We start from the raw sequence: 27,486 nt of genomic DNA, 5'->3' as shown, positions 1-27,486 counted from the left end.
ATATCAACTACATCACCTCAAAAAATAACACCAACACCTGCTAAAATATAATAATGCAAAAAAACTGCCTCAAATTCTGAATAAAAAGAAAAAAATCAACCAGTTATTTGGGTAACTGAGATCATTAAATGTTCTCTAATGAGGTCACTGCCTTTTTTGTCTTATTATTTTCTATATCACTAGTATAGGGATACACAATTTCAATGTTCTCTGCTCCTAGTCTAATACCCTCCAACACTTAACTCCAATCAACATATAAATTGAAAAGTGTAAAATAGAAACAGAGAGACTGTTTCCTTCCTTTTTTTCCTTCCTTCATTTACTTATTCATAAGAACCATTATTTGACATCTCTTGTATAACTAAATAGTTTAAGGTTCCAAGGAGGATCTTATTTTTAGGTAGAAAACACAGATTGTGGTCTTAAAACGCAGTCTATTGAAGAGATAAGTCAAATATATGAAACAACTAGAAATAACTTCTAAGGATACGAAAGAATAAGAATTCTGTACAATTTGTACATCAGTGTGCTGAAAAATTAAACCATCTTTGGGGAAGAAGTAGTCTTGGATGTTGCCCTGGAAAAGATAACATTTGAACTAGATCTTAAATAACTTGGATTTATTATACAAGAAAGTAAGGAAGTGCTCAAAAAAGGGGGAAGGGATGTGTGGTTATCACAAGGACATACAAGGGACTCCAAGAGGAGGGGACAAAGATGGCGGCGTAGGTAAACACCAGAGACCGCTGCTGCAAACAACCATTTCAAAAATACAACTAAAAGACGGAACGGACATCACCCAGAACCACAGGAAGGCTGGCTGAAGAGAGACTCTACAACTAGAAGGAAAGAGAACAGCAAACCGAGGCTCAGAGGAGGCGCAGTGTGGAAAATACAAAGGTACCGAGGTGCGCGCGAAAGAGGGCTGGTGGCTGAGGGCGCGGTTGTCGTTTTCGGTCGGGAGTGAGTCTCAGACTCTGGGCTCCAGATCCGGGCGAATCTCTAGGGACCCAGACTCAAACGGGAGAAGCGGGATTATCCGGCATCAGTTGGAACCTGAGGGCAGCTTTCTCTCCAAGGTTTGCAGCGGCTGCGGGGGTTCTGAGAAGCAGAGCCTCTGGGAACGGGACTGAGAGCGGCCATAACTGCTCCCTCCGCCCGCCCTGTTGATCCCGCCCCGCCCCGCCCAAACCCTGTACACAGCCATTTGCCGATCGCCTCAGGCAAAGGCTGGATTAGCGCCTCCCCAGGAGACAGACGTTTTCCACACAGCTGATTCCTACAGCCAGTCGGCCTGGTGGTCAAATCCCTCTAGTGTTAACTACAACAATTAAGGCTTGGCTAGAACAAGACTGCGCACAGAGACCACAAGGGGGTGCACCAAGAAAGCATATAAGATGCGGAGACAAAAAAACATGACAGAAATGGAGGATATGGAGCTAAGAATCGCAATTTTGAGGGCTTGCTATAAACTTGAGCAGAGCCTCACGAAAACTAATGAGACCCTCGATGCTACGATAAAGAAATTAGAAAGTAAGCATACACGGACTGAAATAAAGAATATTATACCCAATAGCAGACCAGAGGAGCACAAGAATCAAACCAAAGATTCGACAAAAAACACCCAACTGGAAAAGCAAAATGAAAAAAGAATCCGAAAGTGTGAAGATAGTGTAAGGAGCCTCTGGGACAGCTTCAAGCGCACTAATATCAGAATAATAGGGGTGCCAGAAGATGAGAGACAGCAAGATATTGAAAACCTATTTCAAGAAATAATGACAGAAAACTTCCCCCACCTGGTGAAAGAAATGGACTTACAGGTCCAAGAAGCGCAGAGAACCCCAAACAAAAGGAATCCAAAGAGGACCACACCAAGACACATCATCATTAAAATGCCAAGAGCAAAAGACAAAGAGAGAATCTTAAAAGCAGCAAGAGAAAGAGACTCAATTACCTACAAGGGAATACCCATACGACTGTCAGCTGATTTCTCAACAGAAACTTTGCAGGCCAGAAGGGAATGGCAAGAAATATTCAAAGTGCTGAATACCAAGAACCTACAACCAAGATTACTTTATCCAGCAAAGCTATCATTCAGAATTGAAGGTCAGATAAAGAGCTTCACAGATAAGGAAAAGCTACAGGACTTCATCACCACTAAACCAGTATTATACGAAATGCTGAAAGGTTTCCTTTAAGAAGAGGAAGAAGAAAAAGGTAAAGATACAAATTGTGAACAACAAACATGCATCTATCAACAAGTGAATCTAAGAATCAAGTGAATAAATAATCTGATGTACAGAATGAACTGGTGATTACAATGAATCAGGGACATAGAAGGGGAATGGACTGACTATTCTTGGGGGGGAAGGGGAATGGGAGATGCGGGAAGAGAATGGACAAAAATCGTGCACCTATGGATGAGGACAGTGGGTGGGGAGTGACGGCGGAGGGTGGGGCGGGAACTGGGAGAAGGGGAGTTATGGGAAAAAAAGAGGAACAAATGTAATCAGAACAATAAAGATTTAATTAAAAAAAAAAACAAATAGAACATTTGACAAAGACCATATAAAGCCTAAAATATTTATTATCTGGCCCTAAGGTAGATTAGATTAGCCCAGCTACTAAAGTAATAAAAACTTTCTGAGGATTCTGTCTGAGGTCCCCATATATTTTGAGGTTTTGGGGGGGTTTTTTGTACTAGGGCTTGTGATGAATTCAAATTGTTTCAGGCCCTATGTGAGCTCCAGAAATTGTTCTGGAGCTGATCCTTTCAAGTAGCCTTTCCCTAGTCTCAGGCACTTTCCTCTCATTCATGTGCAAATTGCTAGGCAGCCAAAAGCTTAACAGGATCTTCTATGCATCATATAGAGCTCTGGTCTCTCTGAGGTTCTCTCCTCTCTGGTAAGATGTCCCACAAATTCTAGCACCTTGGCCTCCCACAACTTTCATTTCTGGTTTACCTACTTAGTGACCCACCAGATTATTTTGGGGTTCTCCTACCCAATGCCTGAAAACTGCCTCTAGGCAGTAAGCTCTGGAACTGGAGAGCTCACCACTTTGTTTTCCTTCCTTCAGGAATCACAATCCTGTGCTACTTTCCCCCAGTATCTACCTAAAAAAACCATTGCTTCATACATTTAATCAGGTTTTCTAGTTTATTAATGAAGGAAAGTAAATATAGTCTCTGTTATGCTATCTGGGATAGTAGAAAATTCCATTTTGATTTTTTTGTTTTATTTTGGGAACATTATTTTCTATCAGATTATGTTAATATGTAATGGATTTGTTATTTTTAAATGAGTTAATAAATAATTTTGAAATTTCTTGGTTTTAATTTTCCTTTGATCCATGAGTTATTTGGAAGTGTGTTGCTTAGTTTCCAAATATTTGGCAATTTTCCAGAAGGCTTTGTTACTGATTTCCAATTTAATTCTATTGTGGTCACGTTATAGCCGGCAGTTTGCTAGACATTAACAAAAAGGAAGGGCGCAAACGGAACCAGACATCTGATTAACCCGGATTAACCAGAAAAGGACAGCTTCAGTCACCCCAGGAGCAACCTGCACCATTTCACTTGATTGAGCAGGGAGGGAAAAAGAAGGGGGTCAGGGGAGTCCTTTCACTGAGTGCATGAGCATTAGAAGCCAAAATGGCAACCATAAAGGGGAAGGGGACTAGCCTGAGGAAGTCTGGGGAAAAGATCCAATAGGATAAGGCCACAAAACCCCAGAAGATCCGGAATGAGATTGGATGGGGGAGGGCATTGGCACTGCCTGGGAAAAAGTCAGGAGAGAGACTGAAGACTGAATAGTTAAAACGAAAGCCTGCTCTTTTCTGAACTCAAGGAAATATATAAAAGCTAGACAAAAACCCAGCGCCCTCCTTGGAGCATGCCCATGCCCTTCTTTCGGGCATGTACTTTCTGCCTTCTTTCCTCCTAAACTCTAAGGATCCCCACCAGACTTGCCACCAGGGGAGCAGCAAGCAGTGGCAGAGGACTCTCCTTTTGCCTCTGTCCACAAGGCCACTACATAGCCAAATGGCTCTCTGCCTCTCCAAGGATGTACGACCTCGCTCACTCCAATAAATCTTGCCACTTAAATTCCTCCTATGTGCCTGTCCTAAAATTCTTTTCCTGAAACACCTCAGAAGAATCCTATTTCCAGACCATGCCAGGGCAGACCCACCGGGTCCAGGTCCTTCTTCAGTAACAGTCAGAAGAGTACACTTTGTATGCTGAACGACTACACAAGGTGAACCTTCTGCAGACTCCTAGGGTGCTTGCTCCCTCCTCCTCTCCCCTCTCTCTCCTCTCTCTCCTCTCTCTCCTCTCTCTCCCTCTCCCTTCTTGCCTCTCTCTCTCCTCTCTCTCTTCTTTCTCCCTCTCCCTTCCTCCTTCTTTAAAATCAAATTTTTTTAAAAAAACGACATGCATGTAAAACATTAATTAAAATGTTTAAAAGAAATCAATAGTATATTTAGAGCCCAACACGAAATCCAAATGTATGACTACATAGTAAGAACTTAAGCTTTAGAAGAGCCTGAAAGTTTTGTGGGGGGTTTTTTGGTGTGTTTTTTTAAGTATATACTGAGGTATTTTAGGGCTAAACCAATTAGTTTAACATGACCTATTTGGTAAAGTAAAGCTTTTTTTTTTAGATATTTAATAGTGGGCAATAGATATTTGTATATTGTCTTGCCTGCATCTAATCCACTTCTTTCTTAGTGAGGCATATTTGTTAGATACCACTCTTTTAGTGATTTAAATTACTTTTTTTCATGCAAATTTTCCGTTTTCCTTATCATTACAGGCCTTAATTTTGCCAAATCAGTGATCATTTGGTTGTCTACCTCCTGTCTCAAGAAAAATCACTTTGGCTTCCCATTGGTTTAAAAAAAAAAATCACACCATACTTATCTTTCTAGCAACAGAGACATGACTTTTGTTGTTCAGCACAAGCCATCACATCTACATCTAGTGCCTGTGTACTTCTGCATCCTCCCTCCCCAAATAGACCACTGCTGAATCTGCCCCTTCAAAACTAAAGAACTGAAAAAAGAAGACAAAATTCTCTTAGCACAACCAAAACATTGTATGTGTGGTATACTCACTCAACAAATATTTATTAACTATCTACTGTTTGCCAAGCACTTAAATTTAAATTTAAACTAAAAACAAACCAATTAAACAAAGGATAACAGCTACCAGAAATTAGCCCGAACCAATATGCTCAATTAATTTTTGACAAAGGAGGCATGAACATACAATGGAGCCAAGATAGTCTCTTCAATAAATGGTGTTGGGAAAATTGGACAGATATATGCAAGAAAATGAAACTAGACCACCAACTTACACCATACACAAGAATAAACTCAAAATGGATAAAGGACTTAAATGTACGACAGGAAACCATAAAAATTCTAGAAGAATACAAAGGCAACAAAATCTCAGACATATGCCAAAACAATTTCTTCACTGATACAGCTCCTAGGGCAGTTGAAACTAAAGAGAAAATGAACAAATGGGACTACATCAAAATAAAAAGCTTCTGCACAGCAAAAGAAACCATCAACAAAACAACAAGAAAACCCACCTCGTGGGAAAACATATTTGCCAACGTCATATCTGATAAGGGCTTAATCTCCAAAATTTATAGGGAACTCATACAACTTAACAAAAAGAAGATAAACAATCCAATCAAAAAATGGGCAAAGGATCTAAATAGACACCTTTCAAAAGAGGACATTCAGAAAGCCAAGAGACATATGAAAACATGCTCAAAGTCACTAATCATCCGAGAGATGCAAATCAAAACAACAATGAGGTACCATCTCACACCTGTCAGAATGGCCATCATCAACAAATCAACAAACGACAAGTGCTGGAGAGGATGTGGAGAAAAAGGAACACTTGTGCACTGCTGGTGGGAATGCAGACTGGTGCAGCCACTATGGAAGGCAGTATGGAGGTTCCTCAAAAAATTGGAAATGGAACTCCCATTTGACCCTGTGATCCCACTTCTAGGAATATATCCCAAGAAACCAGAAACACCAATCAGAAAGGATATATGCACCCAGATGTTCATAGCAGCACAATTCACCATAGCTAAGATCTGGAAACAGCCTAAGTGCCCATCAGTAGATGAATGGATTAGAAAACTGTGGTACATCTACACGATGGAATACTATGCTGCTGTTAAAAAGAAGGAACTCTTACCATTTGCAACAGCATGGATGGAACTGGAGAGCATTATGCTAAGTGAAACAAGCCAGTCAATGAAGGAAAAATACCACATGATCGCACTCTTTCATGGATAATTAAGACCATTACAAACTTTTGAACAATAATAAATACAGTGGCAGAGCTGCCTCAAACCGATTGTCGGACTGCAGTGGGTAGGCCAGGGAGGGTTGGGGGACAGGAGGGAGGGGAGTAAGAGATCAACTGAAGGACTTGTATGCATCCATATAACCATAACTAATGGACATAAGACACTGGGGGGCAAGGGAGGGCAGGGGCTCGTCAAGGGTGGGGGGGAAAAAAGGACACTATGTAATACCCTTTGTAATACTTTTAGCGAAAAATAAAAAAAATTAAAAAAAAATATACATGTAGATAATATAAATATGAAAAAGAGAGTAATAAATTCCTTATGAATAGCAAACAAAGAAGGGAAGCTTTATCATGGGGAATTTTAGGTGCTTTACCTGAAGAATCTCACAGAGGATCCAAAGCCTCAATAGAGGCTTACAGAATTTTACTGAGGGGCTGCCCTCAAAGAAAGACTTCCAGAAAACCATTTTGTACATTTTCAGGATTTTGTACGGTATAGAGTCTGGATCTCTCTCTCTTTTTTTTTTTTTTAATATATTTTATTGATTTTCTACAGAGAGGAAGGGAGAGAGATAGAGAGTTAGAAACATCGATGAGAGAGAAACATCGATCAGCTGCCCGGGGAAAAAAGGACACTTATGTAATACCCTTTGTAATACTTTTAGCGAAAAAAATAAAATAAAAAAATAAAAAAATAAAAAAAAATAAAAAAGAAAAAGAAAAAGGAAGTGATAAAGTTAGGAAGTTAATACCTAATAAAATGAAAACTCTTTTTGGCACAAATGTGCAAGCTATTAGTGCTGAAATTCTTTACAGTATTGTCATTGAGTGGCTTGAGGACAGGAAAGTCAGAAATGCTTCCATTTTAATCCCATTTTCTTCTCACAAAGATGCTTTGAGAGCAACTAATTAATATTTGCAAAGTGCTTAGTGATAAGCTCAAAGTAGAATGCTAGTCACTAATCAAAAAGCAGGCGAAGTGACTTATAAAAAAGGTCCCTGTCTGAATAAGCACAACTAAATTCAGTCTCTTAAGTAATATTAACAAGATAAGTGTATACCAAACATTAATGTAAAAAATTTATTTTAAAACTTTAAGATAAAAAACTGCAACCCAAATTCTTTGCAAATAAAGAAAACCTACAACTTACGGTATTTACTGTGGATTTCATCTATTTCCTTTTCTGTTTGGTCCTTCGTAAAAACCATTATCTAAAATAATAAAAAAATCTTAATTAAAAATTAATTAAATGACAAAAATAGAAATCAGTACTATAAACTTTAAAATCTCAAATGTGGATGTTTAAATAGAGTAAAATAATTGCTCATCTTTGCTTCAAATAGACCTAAGAAAAGTAACTCCTGTGTATTTCCCTTGAATATCATACTTAATATATATTTTACTCATTACTTATTTCTCATCAGTAGAAAATGCAACATGAATGCCATTAGAATACATAAAGTATTAATAAAACAATCAATTAACTTTCCTATTTTAAATAGTTAACTTTTTCACATTCATTAATACAACAAACTACAAAACACTTTAAACTACAAGACTGGCGACATTTAGCAGATCATTAATAAGGCAGATTTTCTTGTCTGCCTTCTATCTTTTCCAGCCTAACTTCACCAAATCTATAAGAAATGTAATATATAGGGAAAATACAAGAAATGTTACATTTATAGTTCCGCTTTTTCACATCTGAGACTTAAAAAATCAAGTGTACTTACATGACTCACTACCGTCTCCATCTTACAGTTAGCACTCAGGTAGTAATAAAGTTAATGCAAATCTCATTGTTTCCTACTACTGATTATAAACTCACTCTCCCCTACAAACACATTATCGATGGCCTAGGGAAAAAAGTCTACTTGGAAGAGCCCAAAACACTGCCTACAGTGTCTAGGACACATGACTATTTTCTTCTTTGACATCCTTTCCTCAAGTTTTGGGCCATCATGCTAGAGGAAGGAAATAGTGAAACATTTTAGGTTTTTGGTTACCTCAATAAGCTCAATAGATAGTCTATAAACTCCTATAATTACTTAATTTCTCAATCAGGACAATCATGGAATTGCAGAATGCCAGAGCTAAAAGGGGATCTTAGAGATCATAGAGTTCAATCCCGAAATTTTACAGATGAAGATGGTAAGGGAAGCAGAGGTTAAATAGCTTATCAAATACAACGAGCAGAGAAAGGGCTGATATGTAGGCATATGCTTTTTCTAAAGACTATTAACCATTAATAAACTCTAGATTGCATTTTGTACTAGAAGACTGCCAATCATGACAGAATTTTGTGCTAAAAAATGAGCTGCAGGTAAATCATAATATATTAAGTAAAAACGTGTTCTAGTACATTCTGGCTTGCTTTAATTTTAGTAGAGTATTCAACTTTCCTTTATTTCTACCCAGATACTGAAATAGACCATAACATACTCTTTCACTGAGTTTACTAGCTTCAAGACGCATCCTAGTCTTCTCCATATTTTCAAGTTCTTGAACTATTTCAGCAGCTGTTAAAATAAACACATATAATCAATGTTAATTAGGTATCTCCCTACTCCCCTCCCTCTATCTTTCCCTCTCCCTCCTTTCCATTCTCTCTAAATATCTATGAAAAAAATATCCTAAGGTGAGCATTAACAACAACAAAATAATAACAATAAGCCAATAGTAAAAATAAGATGTAATAAAAATACTCAATCCAAAAGACAGCAAAAAAGGGTAAAAGAAACAAAAAGTATATAAAACAAGCAAAATAATTGGCAATATGATAAGGTTAAAACCAACTGTATCATAATTACATTAAATGTAAATGTCCTAAAAGCACCAATAAGAGACAGAGAATGAAGATTAGATAAAAAAGAAAGGCCACACTATATGCTTTCAACAGAGAACCCATCCTATATAATAAAAGCCTAATATGCAAAATGACCAAACAGCGGAATGACCAGTCAGCAGGGGGCGGGGCCAGTGAGTGGGCAGCGGTGGGCCAGCCAAGGTAGATGCCAGCAGGCAGAGGGAGGGGACAGTGATCAGGGGGCAGCAGCGACCAGCAATGGCAAAGGGGCAATCGGGGCGGTGGGGTCAGCCACTCGCCGGTTGGCACTGTCTCCCGATTGGTCTACCGGTTGCCTCCTACAGAGGGAGGCCAGACTGTGGCTTATGGGGAGCAGGCCTAAGCTGTCAGTTGGACATCCCCCAAGGGCTCCCGGACTGCAAGAGGGTGCAGGCTGGGCTGAGGGACGCCCCTCCCCCCCGCCAAGTACATGAATTTTCGTGCACCTGGCCTCTAGTTTTAAATAAAAGGCATCGATAAGTCAAAATAAAGTATGGAAAGAGATATATCATATAAATACAGATTTAAAAAAACTTGAAATAGCTAGATTAACATGAAGCACAAGAGACTTCAGAAAAATGAATGTTAACAGGAATAAAGAGAGAAATTATAGGAAGAGGGGCAATTAACCAGACATAATCTCCAATGTGTTTGCACCTGAAACAGAAATTTAAAATATATAAACAAGAACTTCTGGATTTAAACTAGACTCACTGCCTTCTCATTTCTCATATTCTCCCCCATTAAGTATAACCAAACATCCTAAATATAACACAATAAGAGAACTCTGAAAAGTGGAAGGAAGAAAATGAACTAAGGATCTAATAATTTGAGGAACAACACCACTATGGGGTCTCCAATTTTTCTTTTATCTTGACTAACCTGGAGGAAATGGACAAATATATCTGTCCATGACTATTCTTTGGTGAAGCATGCAACCCAGAACCACCAACAGGCACAAGGGTGGGAAAAGCCCCAAGAAAAACCTGGAGAAAAGCATTCTTTAAACCTGCACAGGAAGTCCTGGACACACCCCTGACTAAAAGTCCTGAATATGGCAAAAAGTCTGAGAACTGAACCACAGTATGGAATACCAGGTTTCAGAGTGGCCTCCAGGTAGCAATGACAGGAGATAGACCAGAATAACATGACATGAGCTCTGGAAACTAAATTGTCATTAGAACCACAGCCCACAAAAGTAGGCCAGGATCTGCGTGCTAACTAAAAACAGGGTGACTGACTGATATAACAGAATATTTAAATAGGTTCTAGAATCTCATAACATTATACTCAACGTGTCCAGGATAAAACAGAAACATTTGTCATAGTAAGAAGCAGGAAAATCACAACTTAAATGAATAAAGACAATCAACAGATGCCAACACTAAAGATGACTTAGATGTTGGAATTATCTGACAAGAATTATAAAGTTACCATCATAAAAATGCTTCAAGGAGCAACTAGGAACACTCTTGAAACAAAAGCTGACAAAACTACTATTATATGTAATACTTTTATGACAGACATAGGTCCATTGTAAAAATACATCTTTTAAAAGTTACATTTAAGTTATTAATTTCTTATACTGAAAAGGGGGTTACTAAATAGCAATAACAAAAATTGTAAACAAAGTAAAATAAATGAATCCCACTATATTTCAAATAAGTAATATAACTGTAATGAAGGGAGACAAAAAGGAACTTATCAACACAGTATCTGACTATATATCCTCAGCCCAGGCCAGGGAGGAGGGAAGAGGGAAGGCTGGGTAGAGAGGAATAAAAAAATTTATTAAAATAAAAAATCTGGAATTCTTTCATATAGGTAAATCTGATGTATATATTCCTGAGTTCCATATATTGAAAGCACCTGGAAGCAAAGGCAACATATCCTGGTTTGCAAAAAAATAAGAAGTAAAGGTCCTCAGGGAAATGGCTGATACCATATATATATATATCTATACTAGAGGCCCAATGCACAAAATTCGTGCAAGAGTAGGCCTTCCTTCCCCCCGCCAGCTGCCGGCACCAGCTTCCCTCTGGCACCTGAGACCAGGGTTTCCCTCACAGCCCTGGCTTCGTCCAGAAGGTCATCTGGAAGGATGTCTGGTCTAATTAGCATATTATGATTTTATTATATATATAATAATATATATGCATATATATATAAAATAAAGAAGCTCCCACTGGCCAAATCTGGAAAAACATAAAACCAATATAAGGGTGATTATAAGTTATAAATATGTGAATCTACACTGATTATAGACTAAGAAAAAAAAACAAGAGGGCCCTTATTTTCAGAATCATGGCAAGTGGCAACTGGCAAATGTGAAAGGAATGCTGACGTTAGAAAATGATCATTTTGCAACTATCAGAGAAGATAAAATTACCAATGAATGCTAAATACCGGGGTAATATTTTAATGATATATAGAATATTTTTATGGTATTCAAATGTTATTATACAGACTTCTTATTAGTATCAAGGGGGAGACTATACAATGGAGAAATTGACAAGGTGATCAAACCTGCAATCACATTGAGGGGCACAAAGATGTTGAATATCTCCGGCTGTTACTGATGTTCTGAAAAGGACAGAACATTACTTATATTGTGTTCATAGAGTATTGAGACCAATCAAATACAGGAAGGAGTAGCCAGCAGTTCATCAACATTCAGGAATGTGCAACCTGAATGTTATTATAAGAAAACTAGAGGCCCGGTGCACAAAAATTCGTGCATTGGAGGGGGGGGTCCCTCAGCCTGGCCTGCCCCCTCTCACAGTCTGGGAGCCCTCAGGGGATGTCCTACTGACAGTGGGCCTAAACCACAGTCTGGCCTCCCTTTGTGGGAGGTGACTGGGCCAATCATGGGAAGGCTTTGCCCCCATCATCCCACTACTGCTGCCACTGCTGGCCACTGCCACTGCCGGCTGCTGCAGCTGCCCGCCCAGGGCCCTCGCTTCTTAGCACTGGCCCCGCCCCCTGCCCACTGGTGGGTGGGGAGCGATCTGGGGCCAGGCTGGCTGGGGGAGGGGCTGTGAGAGGTTGAGCCACAGCAGGTCACACCCCCTCCAGCCTCTGCGGAGGCACAGCCATGGGACCGGGCCCGCGTCGCTGCCTCTGTGGAAGGGGCAGCACTGAGACCCAGACTGTGCAGCCCCCTCTCCTGCTGCCTCTGCCGAAGGGACCCAGGCACTGGACCGGCCCACACAGTGGCCTCTCCTGCGCCGCCTCTGTGAAAGGGGCAGCGCCACCGGCTCCACTCCCACTCCCACTCATACAGCAGCGCCGCCTCCACTTCGTAGCTGCTGCAGCTTTGTCCAAATGGATGTCTGGAAGACGTCTGGCCTAATTAGCATATTACTCTTTTATTAGTATAGATATTAGACAAAGTCAAAATGAGAAACAGTTTATTTGAGGGAGAAAAACAAAACACAAAGACTATATTCTTTTACTAGTAAAATGCCAATGTCATAAAAAGACAAAGAAATGCTGTTCCAAATTGAAAAAGATTGAAAAGATATTACAACTGAATGCAGTATGTGATCCAAAACTGGATCATGCACTGGAGAGGAAGAAAATCTACAAAGGCCATTTTTGGGTCCATTGCTGAAACCGGAATAGAGATAATAAAGTACTGTAACGAAGTTGAATTTACTGAGATTAATAACTATATAAGAGAGAATATCCTTTTTCTTAGGAAATACACAATAAATACTTAGGGATAAAGAGTCAAGATTAGCCCTAGATGGTGTATCCCAGTCAGTGACTGGAGCATCTGCCGGAGCACCAAAGGGTCTCAGATTCCATTCATAGTCAAGGCACGAATCTGGATTGCAGGTTCAATACCAGCCCTGGTTGGGGCACATGCAGGAGGCAACCAATCAATCAATGTTTCTCTCTCTCTCCACTTCCTGTCCCTTCTTCCCTCCCTTCCACTCTCTCTAAAACTCAATGGAAAAAATATCCTCAAGTAAGGATTAACAACAACAACAAAAGAGTTAAGATTACACAACTTACTCTCAGACTAAAAAAAAAACACATATGTGGCCCAGCTGGCGTGCTCAGTGGTTGAGCGTTGACCTATGAACCAGAAGGTCACAGTTCAATTCAATGAAATACAAAAAGGAAAAAAGTGGAATTCAATGAAATACAAAACAAACAAAAAATGAGAAAAAAATAAATGAAATTGAAAGTTGGTTCTTTGAAAAGATCAATGAAATTGTTAACCTATAAGTAATCCAATCAATAAAAAATAAAAGGGAAGACACATTTCTAATATCAAAAATGAAAGACAGGACATTACCACAGATCCCACAGACATTACAAGGCTAATGAAGAAATATTATATTTTTTAAAGTTGGTAAATTATAAATTCATCAACTTAGATAAAATGGATAAATTACTTGCTAAAGATAAATGGTATGTTTAATATTAAAAAATCAATGTAATGCAAATCAAAACCATAATGACATACCATTTCACACCCACTAGGATGGCTACAATAGAAAAGACAGAATAACAAGTGGTAGCAACGATGTAAAGAAACTGGAACCCTCACCCACTACTAGTGGGATGTAAAATGTTGTGGCCACACTGGAAAACAGACTGGCAATTCCTCAAAATGTTCAGAGTTTTACCAGTTGACCCAGCAATTTCACTCCTAGGTACATATTCAAGAGAAATATAAACATATGTCCACATAAAAGCGTGTACAAGAATGTTCACAGCAGGATTAGTCATAACAGCCAAAATGTGGAAAAATCCAAAATGTCAATCAATTGATGAATGGGCAAAAAATGTGGCATATCCATACAATGAAATATTATTCAGCAATAAAAAGAAAAAATGAGGTACTGACCATGGAAAAACCTTGAAAATATGTTAAGTGAAAGAAGTCAGTCACAGAAAAGCCAACTATTTTATGATTTCATTTAAATGAAATGAACTTCCAGTTTCCAGCTCTGCTTGTAAAAAGCCTGGAAGTTGCCACTCAGTCCTAAAAACAAGTTAAAGGCTGAAAAGAGCTAATGGACCTTTCACAGAAGATAAAATGATGTAGCCATTAAAAACAGGCTGGCAATTTCTTATATATTTAAGTATATATAACCCACATGACGCAGCAATTCTACTCCTGGGTATTTATCACAGAGAAATGCAAAAATCTGTAAGCCCATGTTCATGACAGCTTTACTCATAACAGCCAAAAATTGGAGACAGACTAGGCATCTATTAATATGCAATACAGCCATACAATAAATGCAACACCAGGACAAACCTCAAAAGCACTGTGCTGAGTGAAAGAAGCCAGATACAAAAACGATATGCTGTACCATTTGTATTAATGCCATTTATCTGGCATTTTAGAAAAGGCAAAACTTCAGGGACATAAAAGAATCAGTATTTCCCAGGATCTATAGTAAGGGAGAGGAAATTTACTGCAAAGAGGCAGAAGAACTTTTGGGGGTGCATAGTTTTAACTGAAGTGATGGCTAAATGACTATATATACATTTGTCAAAATTTATTAAACTATACACTTTAAAGTGATAATTACATAAGTAAATTATACCTCAATTTTTTAAATACACACATAATGTCCTGGCCAGGTGCCTCGGTTGGTTGGAGATAAACTAAATTCATGAATTGGAAGATACTGTATAGCTATCAACTTTCCCCAAAGTGATCTATAGACTCAATGTAATCCCAACCCAAGCAGGTTTTTTCTTGATAGAAATTTGCAAGCTTCTTCTAAAATTTATATGAAAATGCAAAGGGCCTAGAAAAACTGAGGCAATCTCAATAAACAGCAAAGCTGGAGGAAGTACATTACCAGACAGCAAGATCTATTATAAATTAAAATTAAGACAGTACACTGCTGATAAATAAATCACTCAATAAACAATGTCCAGACACACGTATAGTTAGCTGATTGTCAAAGAAAATGTACTGACAATTCACTGGGTTAAGAATGGTTTTTCAATAAATGATGCTGTGTCAAATGGCTATCTATATGGAAAAAACACACACAAAAGAATCTCGCTCCGTAATTAACAACATATGCTAAAATCATTTCAGATAAACTGTAGGTCAAAATGTAAAAGCAGTAACAATAAAACTTTTAGAAGAAAACAAGAGAAGATCCTCATGATCTTGTGGTAGGCAAGGATATAAAAAGCATACACCAAAAAGAAAAATGCAACTAATTGGATTATATTGAAATTAAGAACTTCTTCTCAACTGAAACCATTAACAATGAAAAGGTGAAATGGAAGAAGAGATTTAATATAGATACATCCAGCAAGATGTGTATCCAGAAAATTTCATGTACTCCCACAAATAAGAAAAAATAGATCCACAGCATAGAAAAATTAGCCATAAGACCTAAATGGATATTTTACCAAAGAGGATATCCAGATGGCCAATAGCCATATAAAAATGTGCTGAACATTATAAATCATTAGGGAAATGTGAATTAAAACCGTAATGAAAGATTCAAATGGATCCATTAGAAGAGCCAAAATGGAAAATTGACTATACTAATGTTGTTAAGAATGTGGAAAAACTGGAACTCACATCCTCCTGATGACAATGTACATTGGTACTGAGTTCTTGGCTGAATCCACAAAAGCTGAACATCTGCAAAAACATACTATTCCATTCTTAGGTATATATATTCAAAAAATGTGTGTGCCTGAATATACAGAGATACACAAAGATTATTCATAGCAGCATAATTTTGATGAGCCAAAGAGTGGAAAAATCCAAATGTCCATCAACCATTGAATGGACAGTGAGATACAGTAGAATACTCTACAGCAACAACAAAATCACAAATGTACACAAAAACATGAATGAAACTTATAAACATAATGTTGCACACACATATTTTACATGTGTGTGCAAATACAGATTCAAATAATTTATATAAGCTATCTATTATTCCATTTATAAAGATAAATTATAAGCTAAAACAGGCAAAATAAATATATAGTGGTCAAGATAGTGGTCATCTGTGAGAATGAAGGTGACAGTAATTGGGAGGGGAGGACAGGGGCTTCTGGATGTTGATGGTAATCTGAGTAGTATACAAAGACATTTGCCATTTGTGAAACTTATTTCATAATAATTCACCAAACAATATACTTATAATTTGTGTATTTTTCTGTTTGCATAGTATACTTTAATTTTTTTTAATTGAAATGTGTGTGTGTTAAGTGAAAGGAACAAATGATTAAATAGTGTGTACTGCTTAATATTAAATAGTCATGCACTGCTTAATAGGGATATGCTGTGAGAAATGTGCCATTAGGCGATTTTGTTGTGCAAATATCAGAGTGCACTTACACAAACCTAGACGGTAAAGTCTGCTGCACACCTAGGCTAAATGATATAGCCTATTGCTCTTACGCTACAAGCCTGTACATGTTACTAGGCAACTATAACATAATGGTAAGTATTTGTGTAATGCATTACATTATGAGGTCATAACATGACATTTCAACAACTACAACATCACTAGGCCATAGGAATTTTTCCATTACAATCTTAAGAAACTACTGTCCTATCTGTGACCCATCATTAACCAAAATGTTCTGTGGCGTCTGACTATAAAATACTAACAATTTTATAAGACAATAATGATCAAGGACATATGTTTACCTATAATAATCATAATGGTAACATTTATTGAACACTAACTACTTGCTAAGGCACTATGCTAGGCATTTTATATGCATTTTTTTCATCTATTCCTCTCAAAAACACTATGAAGTAGGTAGTGTCATAACCCTTATTTTATGGATACGAAAACTGAGATAAGGAACTTAAGGCACTTGCCCAAAGTCACACAGTCTTAGAGCTGCAAAGATGGGACTATAACCCAGGTTCTCTAGATCAACTCTACCCCACACTCTCTCTGGAAAGACACATAAGCCACTGGCAGCAGTAACTGCTTCTGAGAAGGGAATGGGGACTGAGACTGGCTATCATACTATATCTGGTACCTTCTGAAGGAATGCATTTGCATGTCTTACCTATTTTCAAAAATGTACCTATTAAAAAGTGTTTTCTATGGTTATAATCCCTGAGCTACACAAACGGCTTTATCCAGGACACACGTAACTCATTGTTCTATTGCTTTACCTGATTTAGGATGCAAAGCATCACACTGGGCATTATACATGTGAACAAATTCTTGGTGCCTTTTAATGAGCTGTTGTTTATTTCCTTGAATAGATAATCCATGCTGTTTTAGCTTTTTCTTTAAATCACGATCTGATAGCAAATTATATACAGTTTTGGGCAGCGGCTTCCTTTTGTGACCAGAACTAAAAAGGGGAAAAAAAAGATCACTAAGGGTTATTGTGAATCATCAAATGCTTTTCATGTAAAATAGTAATTTACCTTCTGACTCAATACCAGTTGACTGAGAGAACACGATCATTAAGATAAAAATGGGGGTGGGGGGGAAAGGATGAAATTTACAAATAAAGTTAAAAGTGTTCAACATGACCCATCTGAGGTGCCAGTGGGACATTCAGATTGAGGGGTCTAGGTGACAGCAAACTTAGAGAAACTTAGGTCTCAGAAAGAGGTCAGTCCTAAAGATGCAGACCTGGACCTCACATAGAAGGCTTGTGAACTAAATGCTATGAGAACTTCACCAAGAACCACACTTACATAGACTTATGCAATTCTCTATCTCTTTAAAGCATGCTTTTCCCAAAATGTGCCTATGGTTTCCATGCAAAAGCTCTATAAAAGCCAGTTATATCAGATGATTAGAGTACAAATGCTATTGAGTATTAAGCTATGGATTTAACATTATTATCATATACTAGAGGCTCGAGCATGAAATTCATGCAAGGGGCTCGGCCCCCACCACTGCAGCAGCTGCCTCTGCCTCAGCCCCCGCCTGCCACAGCTTGGTCTGGTCCGGTCTAATTAGCATATTACGCTTTTATTATTATAGAAGACAGCTTCTTTAGAAGAAGTTTTGATCCACAGGCAAAAATACCCCTCAAACCCAAGGCAATCATATTGCAAAAGCAGTAGATGAAATAAAAGAACACCTGTTGGGACGATTAGCTTTACTCAACTCATTACCACTAATGAAAAGAGAATTCAGAAAATTGACAGATAGATGATATTCTTGTAGTATCATCTTAAAAGAACACAATTGAAAACAACAGCAAAAACCACAACAGGGGTTTGTTCTCTTCAACTTACGTTAATTATACTAACAAATATATAAGGCATTACAAGAAGTGTATTAGCAAAATCACCACCTGGCTCTTCATTCTTTTTTCATAATTAATATACTGATCAGCACTAAGATACAATTTTAAATATAACAAAGCCCTATAAAATGACTTTATTTTACTCCCTCCAAAATACCTGTTAATAAACATTACTTGTTAAATGGAATGGAAGTTAAGCTACCTATGGGTAACAATAACTTGAGGCAATTTTATAAACATGAACAAGTTAATGAGTTTTAATCTGATTGCAATCTGTTTCTCCGAGTGCATCACCCACCTCACTCAACACTATGGCATTTAGATGCTTAATAAATATGTATTCCAGGCAGTCGGTACAAATCATTTTAAACAAGACTATCAAAGGTTCAGGAAAAAATTAACAGGAAGTTGAAAGCAATAGGTTTATTTAAAAAAAAAACACCACAAAATTATACAAAGGACTTCCATATACCTATTAACAAAAGGCCATGCTAACCAAATTCGAGTGTATCTCACAGCCTCCCCGGAGAGCTTATTTAGAATGCAGATTCTGTCACTTCTCCACACCACCCCCAACTCACTTGGTCCTAAAGTGGAGACGTAAATCTATATTAATAAGGTTTCACAGGGTAAAACTGATCCAAATAGTAAAGAAGATAATGAGAGATATGGTACAGTTATATATAGACTGAAAATAGACATTTCTCTACTAAATTATTCCCTGGATAAATTATTTCTTTTATATTCTAATAAAGTCTAAAAGCCAGAGATAACTATTTAACTGCAGAAAGACCTGTAAACCTTCAACAGATTACATTTTTTTCTGAAAATTGCATTTGTTATAACAGCCTATTGAACTCAATGAGACTGATACAATTATAGCTAAATAAAACTTCAGTAGGCAGTCAGAGCTGAAACATTCTGTATGAGTTTATACAAGCACATTATGAGGAACAACTCACTAAGTCTGTATATTTAAAATACTTTATCAAGGATAGATGATTAACTTAAGACTATGAAATTCTAATGAAAAACTGTACTGTTTGCTGGCATTTGCAATGAAAAGCGCCAGCAGAAATCAACAATTTCTACCAAGAATGTTAAATCTAAAGCCTGATAAATGTTTCCCAAAACATGAAAATGACATTGATCCTTCTTCCATGATTTAGTGAAATGGAATACTGCACTAAGAGTCCTGAGAATCTGAAGACATCAAAAGAAAGAGCATTCTTTGAATCAACTCTGATATGAATCTACACAGAATGGATAAGGGTGGGCATCCACATCGAGGAACGGCCTGTCAGGGAGTTGTGGAGAAGAATTTTCACATGTCAGACTCTTTAATGTGAACAGACCCCAGGACCTAGATGTAACTTCTTTAAAGAGAAATGTGGCTCAATGTTTCCCTAAGTGCATCTTCACAAACACTAGTTCACAAGATATGAGGTATGAGGACAAATAGGTTTGGGAGTGAAATAAATTTAGAAGGTACTGGATTAAAGAAAAATCCAACAATGACCTTTAACGTAGGACTTCTCAGAGCCTTCAATACACTAACTTGTATAGTCGTCCTGAGGGAGAGATTGGGTTTGCGGTGCTTCTCAGCTGCACAACAGAGCAACTGGCAGGACTATAGCATCCCATGGAGCAGGGTTGGAACAACCAGTGGAACTTGAACTTAATTATACATGGGTGCGTATGTCTTTGGATTAATTGAAAGAGTTAAATGTGTTAGAAGAAATATGTGGATGCATCTAGTAAAACAGCAGTCTAAGCAAGGTATCAGTGTTGATTCCTAACTTTTCAAGGAGAAAATGCTCAGCCTCTATATTCCCAACTCTTTCTTTAGGAAGAAACATTTCTAAAGAGAAATGCAGGTCATCAGGTTCTCATGGCTTATGGGAAATAATCCTTGGGATGACCCAGCTTCATTTATTCCAAACCTCAACTAACAAAGTAACCTGAAAAAAAATCTAAATTTTATTCTCGTCAACAAATTTTCCCACTAGGAGGGAGTGCTGTGCACACAAGACTGCGTAGGAATTTGTGGCGGCACCTGGGGGCCTAGAGGCCACCATGGATGAGAGGCAGGGACGAAGGGGGAGGTCAGGTGAAGCAGCACAACCCCCAGGCCCTCCATCTCTCCTTAAATGCAGCACAGCCAATTTTATCTATTTTATATGTTTTAGGTCACAGTAAGATTTCACTTGAAAAAAGTGCTATCAACTCTCAAACTAAAAACACAGTAAGAACTGTCAATTAATGCCCCCACTGTAAATTAATAAAGCATTATCATGCTGCATATACTACCTTTTGTAAGTTATAACGGCATGAGTTTGTCCCCTGGAATCTGACTTCATTCCATATTTACTCATAAAAATTGTGACACCATTTTATCTTTAATCACAATAAAACAGTAAAAGGTCCTGCCTTATTAACATGGTTTTTGGAAAATACTCTTCCAAGTCCTTCAAAACAGACCAAACAGTAAGAGCCAATCATTCTATTCACTCCACTCCCAGATACCATCAGTTTCTTCAGTTCCCCTCATCTCCTTTTCCAAATCTCTCTGAATTATCACCTACTGCCCCCCCCACTCCCTTCAGAAGGAGAATTCTTTCTACACATCAAGGACAACTTCATGACTGGACTCGTCATCTCTTATGATCCCAATCTTGTGCCATCTATCATCTGATCTCTCCCTGGAGACAGTGGAAAAAGAGAGACTGAAAGTTTAACCAATTTCTATTTTAAAAAATAAAATCTTCCTTGATCTTGATGTTTACATACTCCTTTCCCAGACTATCATCTCATCTCTCTTCTTTCCTTCATCACCAGACTCCTCTACTTTGCAGCTTCTGCTTATCATCTTCATTAACCTCTGATTCCCTGAAATATATCTTTGACTAAAATTTCATTCCCAAACAATTTGTATGCATAACAACAGTGGCCTACATCAATAAATTACTGTAACTTTGATATATGAAGGAGGCAAAACAGAAGTTTGGGTGCAAACAATGAGTTGACTACTTACTACCTATGCCCCCTGGTGGTTGGGGGCTGGGGCAGGAGGACATTCCATTTCAACATACCCTTTTGTGCCTTTTAATGTTATATATAGATAATTGCCTATTTGGAAAAAAGTTTTTGAAACTTTTTTTTTAAATTATAAAACTTACGAGCATCCTAAGAACCAAAGAAAGATTTTATATGTTCTATATTCAGAGTCTAACCTTGCTTTCTTTGGCTAAGGGGCTTTATGGTAGTTCTAAAGTTCTAAGGGAAGAATGCCCTAACTGGTTTGGCTCCGTGAATAGAGCGTCGGCCTGCGGACTGAAGGGTCCCAGGTTCGGTTCCGGTCAAGGGCATGTACCTTGGTTGCGGGCACATCCCCAATAGGGGGTGTGCAGGAGGCAGCTGATCGATGTTTCTCTCTCATTGATGTTTCTAACTCTCTATCCCTCTCCTTTCCTCTCTGTAAAAAATCAATAAAATATATATTTAAAAAATAAAATAAAGTTCTAAGGGAAGAAAACAAGTTAAAATAAAATTTAATCCTAAGTCACTAATTTCTTATTAAGTCAAATTTTATTAGCAGTTAAGTTCAATAGTTAATCCTATTTGGCAAAGGGAATGGAAGCGTCAACTGACAGAAGTAAAGGAAAGAGCATATGGGAGAGGGACTTGGACAACTGGTCACTAGGATACAATGAACACTATATTTTTTGCCCCAAATTTATAAAGCACATGAAGCACCCAGCTAAAGCGGCTCAATGGTTATGCTTAACTTTCTTACCTTCTGAGGCTCTCCTTCTTCTCTTCACGGGATAAACAGCTGTCCAAGTGCTTATTGATGTGATCTTCTAGAATACCAACCCCGCACACAGGACATTCCACTGTATTTTTTTTTAAAGAAAGAAAGACTTTATTGCTTGTAAAATGGTCAAAAATATTATAACATGGCATCTTTCAGAGATTAAGATACAAAACAGAATGCCAACATGAACGTGTACTTAGAAAAGCAGAAGAGAAAAGGAATGACATCTCCAGCCAACAGGAGTGGGACAGACAGGTTACTAGGTAATGACTGAATTGTGGAAAGTCACCTAATTCAAATCCTGGGCCTAGACGAAGATACTGCAGAAAAGTCTGGAAATGTGTTTATTAGAAAACTAGAGGCCCGGTGCACAAAATTCATGCACTGGGGGGGGGGGGGCGCGTTCGCAGCCTGGCCTGCGCCCTCTCACAGTGTGGGAGCCCCGTGATCAATTGCCCCAAAGAGGTAGGCCCCGCCCAGCCATCCAGGGCTCCTCAATGGATTGCCCCAAAGACATAGGCCGGAGACGGGAGTCCCGCCTCTGCGGCGGGCAAGGGGCCGCGGGAACCCCGGCGGAAGCTGCGCAGAGCAGCCACCGGGACCCGCCCAGCTGTGCGCACAGCCATCTTGTGACAGTGTTGAGGACCACCTAGGCTTTTATTAGTAAGATGCTTTGGTTAAATCTTTTCTACCAAGATGTGACCAAACTATAAAACTAATCTTAGGTTTTCCCAACTCTTAGGAGGCATTCCTGCATGTTTAGCTCCGAAGCAATCATAACACCTGAGGAAGACACACTTGGCTGGGGGCAGGGTGAAGGGGTGATGGTGCAGCTAGATCAAAGCATTTACTGGTTTAAGCCAATTACTGCTCAATTTATCCATGGCTAAAAATTGGTTAATTTAGCTCTCGCTTGTAAAATTAGGAAAACACAATCATTCTCCAACTGTTTCATGGATTGTGGTGATGTGTGGCGGTGTCTGGGGGCCTAGCAGCCACTCTGGGTAACAGGTAGGGACGAAGGGGAAGAGCAGATGGAGCAGCACATCTCTAAGGCAGCAAGGCCTATTGTATCTCTCTCTTTTTCAAGTTATGGTTCCTTGTAAGATTTCATTTGAAAAAATAATGTTGCTAAAGGAAAAAAACTAACTATCAAGCTATAAACACTACCATAAGAACTGTGAATTGACAGACGGACCAAATATAAGGTGTGCTAGGAAATGCAGGTAAAATTCACATACCCTTATGAACTTTAAATACTTGCTACTAATAACCTAATGTCAATCTAAATTTAATAACAACTAATAGCCTGCACTGTGTGTGCTATGTCTAAAGACCCAGGGTCCTTTAAACTTCACTGGCAAGAACAGACATGAAACAATAGGCTAAACAAGCTGACCCGCTCATCAAAAAGATAAGCAAATTATACACATGGTCCAGGAAACATGTGCTGTCACACTTTAGTGATATAAGCTATCAATATTATCTAACAAAACCAAAGAGTGGTTAGGCTCTGGATAGAGTCTAAAATGCTGCTTATTGATTCATCTGGAATACAGGATGAGAGGATTCCCACTGAGTAAGAAAATACACGCGAAAATCATTTCCTACCTTTAGTAACTTGTTTCAAAGTCGATGTAGAGGGTGCCTCAGGAACATTAGCACCCGCGATACATGCAGCTGTCCTTTCTAAAGAAGGTGTCTCTTTGGTCTTTGCAGAACTGCTCATCTCCTTTTGAGGGTTGACTTTGCTTCCATTCTCATTTATCAACTCTGATGTAGAACCACTAGTTTCTCTGATCAAGAAATTCTCCATTAACCTGCTTCCTTGCTTTAAAGGCTGTTTGAAGGCTACAGGAGTATGGGCTTTGGCAGCAATATTCTTTGAAGAGGAGGAAGCAGGAGAAATGGGTGGTGACTCTGAGGCAAGCTGCAACAAATGATTCCTTTAAGCACAAAAAACACAACGGGCAATTAAGATACCAAGTAATGTGGAGTAAGTTAAGTAACATAAGCTGTTTTCCCAATTAACACTTATTTCTATGAAATATAGAACTTATTCCATAATGACAACCAAACCAAATTGTTTCTTCTAGAATAAAATAAATAAAAAATAATATATCGAACTTTAAAAATCAGTTAATCTGTCTATTAAAAAAATGGAGGGACTTCAGTCTGATGATGGAGAATAGCTAGTCTGAGAATTAATGTCCATTCATAAATAACTTTAAAATGTGGATAAAATATATAAAACAACTGTTTGTAAGCATGGGCTATAATCGACATAAGGCTAGAATCCCTGCAAGAAGGGAAAGATGAGGTATATCCCCCAAGAATGTCCCCTGGAAGCATTTCCTGGGAGTTGTATATTAAACCGAGTCAAACATAGACCAGTGATCTCACTGGGTAGAGGGAACAGAGACCACAGGTCTAGGGAAAGGTGGCTAGGATTGGAGGGACAGGCTGTAGATAGGAGTTAGCCATGGAAAGGGAACCCCAGACGTCTGCTTAGAAAATGTTGTCAATTCCTGATCATCTCCAAGACTGCAGAGCATAAGAGGAAAACAGGAGACACTATAGGAAACATGCCAGGAAGCTGAGGTTCCAAAGGTCAGTGGACACAGATGCTGGAAAGCTGAGATTCCAAAGTTCAGTGCTAGAAACGTGTTGGGAGTTGGAGCCCAGCCAAAGCTGAGAGACCTCGGTGTAAGACCTCAGACATTCAGTTGTAACCCGACAAAGGCCACACCTTAGGAAGAAGGATCACACCCTAGACATATAAGTAAAACTAAAATAGACCAAACCTAACAAAACACTAAACTAGGCCTACATAGGATAAAAGTGAAGAGCTGGTAACTTAACTGCCTATCAGAACAAAAAAATTCAACATCTTTCAAAGGAAAAATAATTCACAGCCCCTATTATATTTTCACCCACAATGTTCAACATACAATTAAAAATTACTAGACACGCAAAGAGGCAAGAAAAGTAGCCAATAATCAAGGAAAGCAAATCCAGAAGTCATTCAAAAAGTAACTATGTCATCAAAGTAACTATGATGAATATGTTCAACAAAAAAGAGAACATAATCAAATGGATAGAAAGATAGTGTCTTGTAAGAGGGAATTAAAATCCATCCCAGGAAGGAAAAAGGCGTATCACTGGAAAATAAAAAGTAATGAGGAAATTTTGTAAGTAACCAGAAAAAAATAAGACACAGCTTCTCAATCTTGGCACTATTGACAATTTGAGTCAGACAATTTTTGTTGTAAGGAACTTTTCTGTGCATTGTAGGAAGCTTAGAAGCCACTACAGCACCCACCAAAGGTCAGTAGCATATCTTCCTCCCAGCCAGGTTGAGACAACAAAATGCAGGGTGTCTACCAAAAAAGTATACAAACAATGTCTGTAGATTCTATTACATTTTGAAAATGAAATGTATTTTAATAAATACTGCCTTTGTAATTATTCAAAGTGTGTATACATTTCTTGAGGACATCCTGCATATGCTTACATTACCAAATGTCCCTTGGGGAGGGGCTAAAAGGCAAAATTACTCTCAGGTAAGAGCCATTCATAAGGGAACAACAGGAAGAAATATCATTGACTTCTCAGTATAGAGTTACCTCAAAAAAATTAAAAATGGAACTGCCTTATTATCCAGTTATTCCACTTCTGAGAATATATCCTAAGAAACCCAAAAGATGGAAAAAGATGTACCATGAAAACACTAACCAAAAGAAAGCTGATGTGGCAACATTAATAGCAGACAAAATAGACTTTAAGGCAAAAAGTATTATGAGAGAAATGCAAATTAAACAACAATGAGATATCTATAATCTCATAAAACTTTTTGCCTTAAAGTTTATTTTGTCTGCTATTAAAACCACAATGCTACCATTTCACACAACAGAATACTTACAACTAAAAGGACTAACAGTACCAAATATTAAACAGGATTTGGAGCAACTGAAACGCCATACACTATTGGTGGGTGTTGCCCAACCCAATTAGAACACTGTTTGACAATTTCTTATAAAGTTCAATATCCATCTACCCTGTAAGCCAGCAATTTCATTCCTAGATATATAACTAAAAGAAATGAAAAAAGATGCCTATACAAAGACTGCTCACAAATGTTCCTGGCAGCTTTTAACCATACTAGTGAAAAAGTGGTAATAATCCAAATTCATCAATAGATGAATAATGAAACTATGTTTATTCACAATGAATACTATTCAGCAATAAAAAATAATGAATACTGATACAAGCAATTGAGATGAAGTTTACTTTACGAATCTGCTAATTTCAATACTGCAATGATAAAATTATGCCCCATGCTAAAATTAAAATTCACTCATTTTTTTATATGCCTGTCTCTAGGCGGTGGAAATATAATTGATACCAAAGTGGTCTCTGTCCTCATGAAGCTTACACTATAGTAAAGGGAGGGAGAATAGACACACCCAACATACGTGAAAAGTGCTATGGGAAGAAAAGAGCTTCAGACTCCACGGGATGGTCACAGAAGACCTCACCGAGAAGATGACCCATGAAAAATAGAGTCCAAAGCAAGTGGAGGACTAAACCACATGGATAGCTGGGAAAACTGTTTCACCTAGAAATAAGTCAAAGTCTCTAGGGTCAGAGTATGAATAACATGTTTGAGAAACAGCAACAAGGCCAGTGTGACTGAAGCTAAAAACAAGGGGGTGCGGGGGGAGAAGTCGGAGATGAAGTCAGAGAGGGATCCTATTATGTAGGAAGCAGAAGACTGCCACTGAGGACTTAGGCTTTTGCTTCCAATGAGATGGGAAGCCACCTCTGGATGGTACTGAGTGTGACCTGACTTTTTATTGTAAAGGGTCACCATGGTGCTGTCCTCAGAAGAACTGTAAGAAGGCAAAGAAGAAATCAGATCACTAGGAAGTGACCACAGTAATCTAGGCTGATGCTGGCATGGGCAGAATACTGGTAAGGTGATGAACAGCTGTCAGATTCTGCAAGTATTTTAAACACAGCCAACAGGATTTACTGATGGAATGACAGATAAATGTGAAAGAGAGAGGTCAAGGATGACTCCAAGGTTTTTAGCCTGGGCAAACGAAAGAATGGAGCTGCCATTTACTGAGATGAGGAAGACTGTGGGAGCAGCAGATTTGGAGTGGGGGTTGGGGAGTGGCATAGGCAGTTTGGAGTTTAGTTTTGGCCATGCTATCAAGAGTTGCTTTCAAGAGGACCAATTT

General features: G+C 38.4%; 1 protein-coding gene across 2 annotated transcripts in view; it reads right to left on the bottom strand.

Annotated features, from left to right (window-relative positions):
- Positions 1–27,486, bottom strand: part of RAD18 (RAD18, E3 ubiquitin protein ligase) — a 79,972-nt gene that overhangs the window by 38,735 nt on the left and 13,751 nt on the right. For both annotated transcript variants that reach the window (XM_006083904.3, XM_023749718.1), the window contains exons 5-9: positions 23,852–24,186; positions 22,220–22,319; positions 17,327–17,511; positions 8,781–8,857; positions 7,489–7,549 (exon numbers count right to left, since the gene is read on the bottom strand). In XM_006083904.3, the coding sequence (XP_006083966.1) occupies positions 7,489–7,549; positions 8,781–8,857; positions 17,327–17,511; positions 22,220–22,319; positions 23,852–24,186 (758 nt within the window). The remainder of the gene's footprint in view (positions 1–7,488; positions 7,550–8,780; positions 8,858–17,326; positions 17,512–22,219; positions 22,320–23,851; positions 24,187–27,486) is intronic.

Source organism: Myotis lucifugus, unplaced genomic scaffold, assembly GCF_000147115.1.
Source record: "Myotis lucifugus unplaced genomic scaffold, Myoluc2.0 scaffold_8, whole genome shotgun sequence".
Taxonomy (NCBI): Eukaryota; Metazoa; Chordata; class Mammalia; order Chiroptera; family Vespertilionidae; genus Myotis; species Myotis lucifugus.
The sequence above is the reverse complement of the archived record's forward strand: the minus strand, read 5'-3'. Positions and strand labels throughout refer to the sequence as shown.